General features: G+C 39.6%; 1 protein-coding gene across 1 annotated transcript in view; it reads right to left on the bottom strand.

Annotated features, from left to right (window-relative positions):
• Positions 1-691: 691 nt before the first annotated feature.
• LOC132677178 (monocarboxylate transporter 1-like) overlaps positions 692-10,532 on the bottom strand; it is a 29,253-nt gene continuing 19,412 nt past the window's right edge. The window contains exons 2-5 of the mRNA XM_078451551.2: positions 9,687-9,947; positions 8,501-8,644; positions 4,735-5,601; positions 692-1,949 (exon numbers count right to left, since the gene is read on the bottom strand). Of these exons, the coding sequence (XP_078307677.2) occupies positions 1,744-1,949; positions 4,735-5,601; positions 8,501-8,644; positions 9,687-9,903 (1,434 nt within the window). The 5' untranslated portion in view covers positions 9,904-9,947 and the 3' untranslated portion in view covers positions 692-1,743. The remainder of the gene's footprint in view (positions 1,950-4,734; positions 5,602-8,500; positions 8,645-9,686; positions 9,948-10,532) is intronic.

Here is a 10,532-nt window from a genome sequence, read left to right as displayed (position 1 = left end):
CTGACAAGGATGCAGAATAACTAGATCTCTCATACTTTGCTAGTTGGATTACAAAATGGTTTGGCCAATTCAACAATAGTTTGAGTTTCTTAAAAGTTAAACATGAACTTGCTACGTGACCCAGCAACCCCAATGCTGGGCATTTTCTCAAGAGAAATGAAAGCATATGTCTACACAGACCTCTGTGTGAATGCTTATAGAAACTTTAGTTATAATAGCCAAAAAGTGGAAAAAACTGAAGTCCATCAACTGGTGAACAGATATCCAAATTATGGTACATTCACACCAAGAAATGTTACTCAGCAATAAAAAGCAGCAAACTATGTATAAATGCAATGAAATGGATGAGTCATAAAACGTTATGTTAGGTACAGAAGCCAGACATAGAAGGTTACTCTGTTACAACACTTCTGACATTCAATTTTTTCCACAATGACCATTTTTCCAACAACTCTCCAGACTAACCTAGGTCCTACAGTTCGATTCAATGCTGACACTAAGTACCTAGAGTTAGTGTCCAATTCCACAGGTTTAAAGGCTCAGTCCCACAAGGCTGTCCTTATTTCAGATTCCAGCCACAAGTCCCAGGTTGTTTACCTGTACCTCTGACCCACTTGCTGTAAGTTGGGAGTTCCCACAACTCTTTTCTCAGGTTTGGCAATTTGCTAGCATGGATCACAGAACTCAGGGAAACACTTTGCTTACGTTTATTGATATATTCTAAAGGAGACGACTCAGGAACAGCCAAATGAAAGAGATGCATAGGACGCAATGGATGAGGTATGGTGGGGAGGCGTGGCGTGGAGCTTCCGTGTCTTGTCCGAGCATCCTACCCTCCGAACACCAGCCCGTCAATGTATTCACCAACCAGGGAGCTCTCTAAGCCTTGCAGTTTAGGAGTTTTTATGGAGGTTTCACTGTGTAGGCATGGTTGATTAAATCACTGGCTGTTAGTAATTGAACTTAACTTCCAGCCCCTCCCCTTTCCCCAGAGCTCGTGGGAGAGGGGCTGAAAGTCCCAACCCTCTGATCAAAGCCTTGGTCTTTTTGGAGACCAGTCCCTATCTTGAAGCTATCTAGGGGGTTCTAGACACCAGTTATCTAACTAGAATGCAGAAAACACTCATCACCCAGAAATCCAAGGGTTTTAGGAGCTCTGTACCAGAAACTAGGGACAAAGATGAAATATATATTTCTTATTATGCTAGCTACATACTATGTGATTTCATTTACTACCTTCTGGAAAAGGCAAAACTATAGGGGACAGAAATAAGACCAGTGGTTGCCAGGGGATGTAGGGAAGGGAAAGAATGGACTGCAGAGGGGCAAGAGGGAATTACTTTGGCTGTCTGAAATGTTCTATATTGGGGTGGTAGTTATTTATATAGATGCCTTGTCAAAATTCATTAAACTTGAGTCTTATAAAAGAGATTAATTATTGTATGTAAAGTATATCTTAACAAAGATGACTTCAAATAAAAGCATTTTCATCTGTTATCTTTTGTAAATCCCCTGGCCCCAAAGGATGTGACATATACATTATGACTGCTGTGAGGGAATGAAACAAAAATTCCATCAGTGGGTACCTGGTATGACTTCCACACAAATGTCCACTGGCTGTGGTGAGCAGTGCCAATAGAACAAGATTCAGTAGAATTTTTCAGATGTTTTTAGTCCAAAGCTTCTCTGGTTATCCATGGTTCAGACTGGATGTTTCTCCTCTTTGGGGCCTCATGTGCCTCTCTATCCTCTAGAGTCTGCTGCTTTAATAACTTCTTTTGGCTTCTCTTTACCTTCCTTTTTCTGCTGCTTCTCTGCTTTCTGTTCTTTCGCCACAAGCCGATAATTGATGCCCATGCCAATGAAGAGATAGATGCCTGCGATAATTAGGATCACACCACACGCCCAGTATGTGTATTTGTAGTCTCCATAGATGTCATTCAGATGACCTGAAGATATCCAAAACACAGTTATGTGGGCAAAAGTGAACAAGTATACCTTTCCCAAATGAAGCTGAAGGATCTACTCAGAAAGATGTCAACCAATCCTCAAAGAGCCCATAAATGACAAATTAGTCTAAAAAAAGAACTGCTAAAAATTATCTCATCTTTTATGATGTCATACTTGGGTTTTAGATGGCCTTGCATATTGTGTTATTTTTAGCAACTTGAAAATAATGAAATCTTTCCAAATTTGAGCCAGGAAAGACCTACAGATCATCTGGAATCAATTCTCTGGATTCACAGTGGAAAAATTTGTTGCTCAAGAGAGGTTTAGGAGTCTTGCCCCAGGCCACAGAGCTAACTGCAGTCTCCTGGCCAATGCTCTTTCGCTGACATCAGCATTTCCCAAAGAGCGGTCCCTGTGAACACTTGGCCTGTGCTATACAATTAACAGCAACACCTTTCCACCATTCGAAGTGCTTAATCCTCATAACAGGCAGATTCTGTCATCATTCCTGCTGTATGATGTACAAACTGAAGTACGGAGACCTTAAGTAACTCGCCCAAGGTCACAGAGCTCATAAGTGAAATAACATGGCTTTTAATCCAGGAAGTCTGACACTGAAGCTGCACCTGTAACCTCCTGAGTGTTCCCAAAGTCAAACTTAGGGAATGGCATAACATATTCTTTTCTGGTAAAGATTCACCATGTGCATATTAAATAGGCTTTGCAAGGTCCTCTGGTAATCTATCAAACTTGGGGTTTCCAAAAATTTTTTGGCCATGAAATCCTTGTTATAGTAAAATTTATTAGCATCTCACCCAATTGGTTAATTAAGGAATAAACACCCAAGAAGACTTAATACAACCAATTCAAATATGATTCCATATGCTTTTCTAACTCAGCTCAACTCTAACATTGTTCATTCAGCAATATTTATTGGGCTGACACATACACTTGGCACTGGGCTGCTGGCCCTGAGGATAAGGGAGAGCAGAGGAGAGAACATCCACAGTTCAGTGGAGAAGAGAAATGTTAATCAAATAATTACACAAGCCGTGACAAGGAGTGTTTGAAAGCAGAAAATAGGGGGTTGGGAGCAGCAAGCAGGGTCAGGAAAGCTTCTCTTACAGTGTAAATGAAGCAGGGACCTAGAGGAGGATGGGACCCATCTAGGAGGAGGGGATGGGAGAAGGATGAGGCCAGAGCACAGCAAGTGCAAAGGCAGGTGGTAGGAAGCTGGGGTGTGAGAGGGGAAGGAGGAAGGGCGGGGCTGTTGGAGTAGAGAGAACAAAAGGTGAGTGACAGGAAATGAGGCTGGAGAGATTGGAAGCCAGGCTGGGGGGCGCCTTGTAGGCCACAAGGGAATTTGCTCTCCACCCCAAGAACAATGGGAAGCAACTGGAAAGATCTCATCAGCTGGAATATCGAGTTTGTATTTGCCTGCAGAGTAGAAAACAGATTGTAGGCTGGCTAGAGTGGATATGGGTAGACCAGTCTGGAGGCTGCTGGAGCAACCCAGATAGGGGACAGGAACTGTGGATGGGGTGGTGTTGTGACAGAAAAAGTGGGCCAACTAGAGAGAGATTTAGGAGCTTACAGATTTAGAAATTTATAGGACTTGGACTCTCATTGGATATAGGGAGGAATGAGGACTGGGAGTCTAGAAAAATCAGTAGTGGATTTTCTTTTATGAATCCTTCCTTACTTATAATGCATAATCTAAAAAGCATGAGTCATATGCAGAGGAAGTCCCAATTACTACTGCATTTTACATTAATAGTAATTTTAGGGGTGCCTGGGTGGCTCAGTTGGTTAAGCATCCAACTTCGGCTCAGGTCATGATCTCGCAATTTGTGGGTTTGGGCCCCATGTTGGACTCTGTGTTGACAGCTCAGAGCCTGGAGCCTGCTTCGGATTCTGTGTCCCCTGGCCCACCCCCACATCTCCCCCCAATCACGTGCTGGCACGTGCGTTCTCTCGCTCTCTCTCAAAAATGAATAAACGTTAAAAAAATTATTTTAAATTGTAAACAATTTGGTACTCTCAAAGGATAATCCATCAAGTTTTATGGTCACTTACTTGTTGTGTGAACTTGGGCAAGTTATTTCACTTTTAAAAGCCTCTGTTTCTTCGTTGATAAAGAGGGGACATTAACAGTCTTACCTTATAGACTTGTGAGTTATGACAGGGTATATGAAATTATCTAGACAGTCCCTGGTACACTGTGAGCCCTCGCCTGGTAACTCTTATTATTATTTTAAATATTACTACTATGATAAATTCCACAATTAAAATGAAATTACCGAAGTATTTTAAAGGTAGAGTGTATATTATATGTTTTTCTATAATACACATTAGTTTTATAATCAGAAAAGTTTATCTTAATGAATGTTTAAGTTTGTAATTGTTTTCACTCTCCTTTCAGCTTGATGGTTCAATGTAATTTGATTCTGTAAGTATCTGAGGAATTATGCTGTTCCAAGCATTGTGCCAACACTGAGGCCACAGAGATGAGAAATATTGGGGCGCCTGGGTGGCTCAGTTGGTTAAGTGTCTGACTCTTGATCTCAGCTCAGGTCTTGTTCTCAGGGTTGTGAGTTCAAAACCTTCCTTGGGCTGCACACTGGGCATGGAGCCTACTGATAAAAAAAGAAAAAGGAAAAAAAAAGAGACATGCTTGCTCTCTGCCGCCCAGAGGCTCACTAATCTCTGCTTTTTATCACCTTCCCAATTTTCTATGCCTGTTTTATGTTAAGAGGACCAAAGAGGTAGTAAGGCATACTATACCTAAAAGTGGCGGCCCCAGGAGGACAGGACAGCATTCCACAATGGTCACCAATCCCACAGCGCTGGAGAACCTCTGGGGTCCAACAAGGTCCATCAGTGTTTCGAATAATACTGAGCTAAACCACCCAAATGCAAATCCAAGGAATCCCGCATAGACACAGAACCCAATGTAGCTGGAGGATAAAGGTGCTAGCAGATGACACACTCCATTTGCAATAATAGAAGCAGCAAAAAAGTACTGAACTCGAGGTCTTATCCACTTCGTGTTGGCTACAAGTCCCATAGAAGGTCTGGCTACCATATCGACAAAAGACAGAATGGAAAGAAGGAAGGCAGCCTTCTCACTAGAGTAATGTTTACTCTTGCCATAATTACTAAGAAAGACTAAAGGAGTAGCCAGCCCAAAAGCCATCACCACGTTCCCAGAGAGGTATAGTAGAAAGCCTCTGTGGGTAAACAGGGATAAGTCTATAACTTTGTTAACTCTTTGAAAAACTGATTGTTTCTCGTCTTTGGGGTTTCTGCCATTAAAATCTGTACTTGCATTATTTGTCCCCTTTTCTACATCAGATCTTCCAGCATCCTGAAGGGATTCTTTAGACCCGTCTTTCCCTGCATTCGTTGGCGGGGGCCCTATTGGTCGCATCAGGGCACCAGCTACACAGCAGTTTAGTAGGAGGCCCCCAAGAATTAGGAAACTTCCTCTCCAGCCAAAGATACCGAAGAAAGCCTGATTGAGGGGGGCCAGGGTAGAGAGGAACACAGGGCTGCCTGCCATGGCCAGTCCATTTGCCAATGGTCGCCTCTTGTAGAAATACTTGCCAATCATCGTCAGAGCCGGATTCAAGTTGAAGGCAAGCCCAAGACCTGTGGAGGGGAGGAAAAGAATTACATACCAGAATAAATGTCAGAAACATATTTGTTATTGATCAACTAGACAAAATGAATGGCAGGAGGTCAAAATCATCATTGTAAGAGAGGTGATTATAACTAGTAAGTAGATGATTAAGTGGGCTGCTATCGAATAAATACAGACATAAAGTCTCTTTATGCAGCAAATACTAGATTTATAATATAACATTAAAATAATTCTTTGATGTTAGCAACAATAAGAATAATATATGTAGACTCCTTAGTTTAATTTCATAATTTAGGTAATTGAAAACAAAAAGGAGAGAGGATAAATCTCATAAATTCAGGAAGTAAGACATAAATGGTGGGGCTGAGGTCAGAAAAAGAAGAAAGAGGGAGGGATGGAAAGAGAGAGAAAACATTTTGGGACAGTAAAACACAACACTGTGAAGATGCTAATACACGTTAGTAGATCCATTAATGTAATGTAATTTCTATGAGAATGCTAACGTATTCAATTTTTCAGATGAGGTAGAATGACTCTAAAATATACCCGGAGAACAAATGCATTAGAAGTATTCAAAAAGGGTAAATAATTGGTGGGACCAACACTAACAGATATATAAATATTTGCTACAGTTACAGCTACAGTAATTAGAACAGTGTGCACTTAGTCAAAAGGAAAAACTGATCAATGAAATTGGGCAAAAAGTCCAGAAACAGAACCAAAAGATACATTTAAATAAATAGGGAAGAGTAGATTTTTCAACCAATGGAGCTGAGACAAGTATCCCAATAACCTACTAAGTGTTCTCCCATTCTTGTTCCCTTCCCAGGGAAACCAGACTAGAATGCCACTCATTCAGTCTCTCCACTGACTGCCATCCACAGCTCTTCACCCTGGATTAGGAAGCACCATGATTTGGCCCTTACCTACCTCCCTACCCACATCTCAGTATATTCTCAGACATTCTGAGGGCATCTGTTCCTCTAGATTTTCAGAAAATCTAGAGGAAGAACTCCTACTTATCGTTCACATCTCAACCCAAGGTAACCCATTGAGAGGCCTTCCCTTTAGGGGTCATTCAATCCTTCACCAAAATTCTCTGTTTTAAGTTTTTGCAAAGCACTTCTCACTAGCTAATATGTATTTATCTATTCATTTATTTGTTGGTCTGTTTATTGTCTGCTTCCCTCCACTACAAAGGAAGAACCTTGTCTGTCATGTTGACTCTATCCCCACAGAGCTTGGAAACAGTCCCTGACATATCAATAGGGACTCAATAAATATTTGTTGAATGAATTAATAAATGAAGTAATGAACAGGCTGAATAGCCAAGTGAGAACAATTAAGTTCTGTTCGTTCCTTATGTTATTCACATGCTCTAGATGGATTAAAATATTTAAATGTTTAAAATGTTCATGAATGTAGTCAAAGTACAGATCCAAAAAGATAATACCTGTTATTGGCATTATCTCACATCCTGCAGGTGGGACTGTACATTATTATAACCTTTCTAAAACAATATCAAAAACCACATCAAAAACCTTTTCCCTGAGTAATTCTACTTCTAAAATTTGTCCTATGGAAATTATCATGTTCACAAAGATGTATAGAGAAGTACTATCATATAAATATGGTTTATTAATAGTGAAAAATATAAACAACTTAAAGGTCTTTCTATTCCAGAATGGTGAAATAAACTATGGTATATCCATCCAATGGAAAATAGTAGCTGCTACAGTATATTTAGTGAAATGGGGGACTATATACATAATGCACTATTATGTAAAACAACCCGGTTACAAACATTATACATAATTTTATCCCCTTTATTTTCTAAGAAAAGTACATGTGTATGCATAAAAAATACGAGCATCAAAATATTAATGGTTTTCTCTGAATTGTAGAGTAATGGGTGATCTATATTCTTTATCCTTAGTAGTTTCATTTTCCAAATGTAGCTATTAAGAAAGGGGGAAGGGAGGTTTTCTCATGTGTGTCCTTAAGCCCTTGAAAACGTATATGGATTCTCAACCAGAAAATTCTTGCTTTGTATCTGACATTTTCTCTTACTCTAAATTGAGCCAACTTCTTCTTGGGTGGAAGGATAATGAGTGGGAATAGACGATAACCCCCATTTCAGCAACTTGTCACACCCTATCACCACTGTTTCTTAAGCTTGAAAAAAAAAGGAAGAAAGAAAAACTTTCAGTAAAATACAACCACCCAATGGCTCAGTCAGTTAATCGTTTGACTCTTGATATAGGCTTAGGTCATGATCTCACAGTTGTGAGTTTGAGCCCCACAATGGGCTCTGCACTGATAGCAGATAGCTGATAGAGAAGAGCCCGCTTGGGATTCTCTCTCTCTCTCTCTCTCTGTCTCTCTCTCTGTCTCTGCCACACTCTGCTTATACTCTCTCTGTTTTAGCAGAGATAAAATAAATAATAAATAAAATAAATAAATCAACTTAAAATAACCACCCAAAGTGCCAGAACTTTCTTTTTTTTTTTTAATTTTTTTTTTTTTAACGTTTATTTATTTTTGAGACAGAGAGAGACAGAGCATGAACGGGGGAGGGTCAGAGAGAGGGAGACACAGAATCCCAAACAGGCTTCAGGCTCTGAGCTGTCAGCGCAGAGCCCGATGTGGGGCTCGAACCCACGGACCGCGAGATCATGATCTGAGCCGAAGTCGGACATCCAACCAACTGAGCCACCCAGGCGCCCCCAGAACTTTCTTTAAAGACATGTTTTTCTGGTACTATGAAATTAACATATCTATAGCTCTTAAAAATGGTAACCCAATCATTTTTCTAAGAACTTTCATTTCTCAAAAGAATTGGCAGATGAATGCTACAAATAATCTGCATAAAAATTAATGCTTCAAAATACATCAGTAGCAACTCACCTCCAATGAATCCAACGTACAAGTAAAGTTCCTGTACAGTGTTGGAGAAAGAAGCTGCAATCAAGCCACAGCCTGACAAGCAGCCACCAACAATCATGGTTAGACGACTGCCATATTTATTCACCAGGATACTGCTGATAGGACCTGGGAGAGAGCGAGTAACTCAGTAACATAGAGGAGAAGCCCCCCCACTCCCATCCACACCTGCACAAGGCATTACTGACACGAAAGGATGCCAAGACATAAGTACCCCACCCCACAAAATAAACAGATGAAACAGAAGACACTGGTAAGAAATAGTGCTTTCTATTTTATATCAGAGTTACAGGTTTGTGTAATGGGAAAAATCTAGCATTGATTGTATATCTATACACTTACAACATATTGGATGGATTTTAACTGAAGTATGGAAGACCTAACCTATCTCCTTTAAGGCAAAATAGGCTGCAAATAAGTATTTATAGGATTCTTCATGTATCTAGGATATTACTGACATATATATATGTAGCAAGTTTGCTCTGTTTTTAATTTTTTAGATGATCATCTGATGCAAATGCACATGAACATGATGAGATGTATGAGCCTGATCAAACTTCTGACTTTAGAGCATATTTTCAAGTTAGCTAAAAGGTACTTTGTTTCTCAGAGAAAACAACAAAACCAAAACAGAACTACAAAACAAGAATGCCTACCATCACTTTTCTTCAACATTATACTGGAGGTCCGAGCCAGCGCAGTAAGAGAGGGGGGAAAAAGGTGTAAGGAAAGGAAGAAACCAAACTATCAGTATTTGCAAAAGATATGTTAGTCTATCTTAAAATTTTGAAAAAAAAAACAAAACACCTACCAATAAACTATTGGAAGTATTAAGAGTTTAGCAAGGATATATGATTAAAACATAAAACATCAGTTGACATTCCATATACCAGCAACCACACATAAACATTTTTAGTGAAAGTTATCCTTCATAATGATATCTGCTTTGCAATATAACTGAGCTAACAGCTCACAGTTGTATGTAGCCTTTATTGTTAAAGGGAATGAAAAATATGACTCAAATCGCATAGCCTCAAAAACTAACATTTCAAGTATCTTACACAGAAAGGCATCAAGAACAAAAAGTATTCAATATGGGGTTTTTGTCCGCCTTTTGAAAGCTAAAAGAACAGACCTTCTGGGTACTTACCTCCAGCATACATGACAGCGAACATAATAGAAGAGATCCATGACACCTCGCTGGTGCTGGCATTAAATATTTCTTCAATTTCTTTGTAAAATACAGAAATAGATTTGCCAAATGCACAAGAGAAGCCAATGGAAATAAAAGCTCCAGTAACCACTGCCCAACCCCAGCCTCCATCTGGGGGGCTGGGTCGAACTGGACCTCCATTCGATGGTGACATTGTAAGTGAAGATGAATTCCAAAATGCAGTGCAAATCCAAATATCTAAAGGATATGAAATTAAAATAGTACATAACAAGTAGGTCAATAAAAAGCACTTCCATAAAACCCCTTAAACTTATAAAATAAGTGAAAAGCTTTTCAATAGTACTTGTACTCTGTGAACACAGTAGAAAAAGTCCAAGAGTTAGAGTATTGCCCCCAATTTTTATAGGCTTGAGGTTAAAAACTCATCACCACTTGAACTGTATGCCCAAGCCCTTTCAATCCTTTTCAATAAATGTTTTGCTTTTTCAAATTTATAAACATACCTGTTTTAATAATAGATTAGTAACTTTCCACATTACCAGAGATAACTAAATAACTCATCTGACTTATCTGCATGCAAATCTCACAAATACACACACTATAAAAGTTTCACAATGTAGTATTTCCTTTATAATTTCTCTCATTTCTCAAAATATATTCTCCAATACTCACCTGGTTTTTATGTTCCTAGAATTTATAGGCTAACTTAGAAGTGTCAGGAAGGGGGCACCTGGGTGGCTCAGTCAGTTGAGCATCCGGCTTTGGGTCAGGTCATGATCTCGAAGTTTGTGAGTTCGAGCTCCACATCGGATTCACTGCTGT

This window comes from Panthera onca, chromosome C1 (genome assembly GCF_046562875.1).
Source record: "Panthera onca isolate mPanOnc1 chromosome C1, mPanOnc1 haplotype 2, whole genome shotgun sequence".
In the NCBI taxonomy this organism is placed as follows: domain Eukaryota; kingdom Metazoa; phylum Chordata; class Mammalia; order Carnivora; family Felidae; genus Panthera; species Panthera onca.
This window is presented reverse-complemented; position numbering and strand designations above follow the sequence as displayed.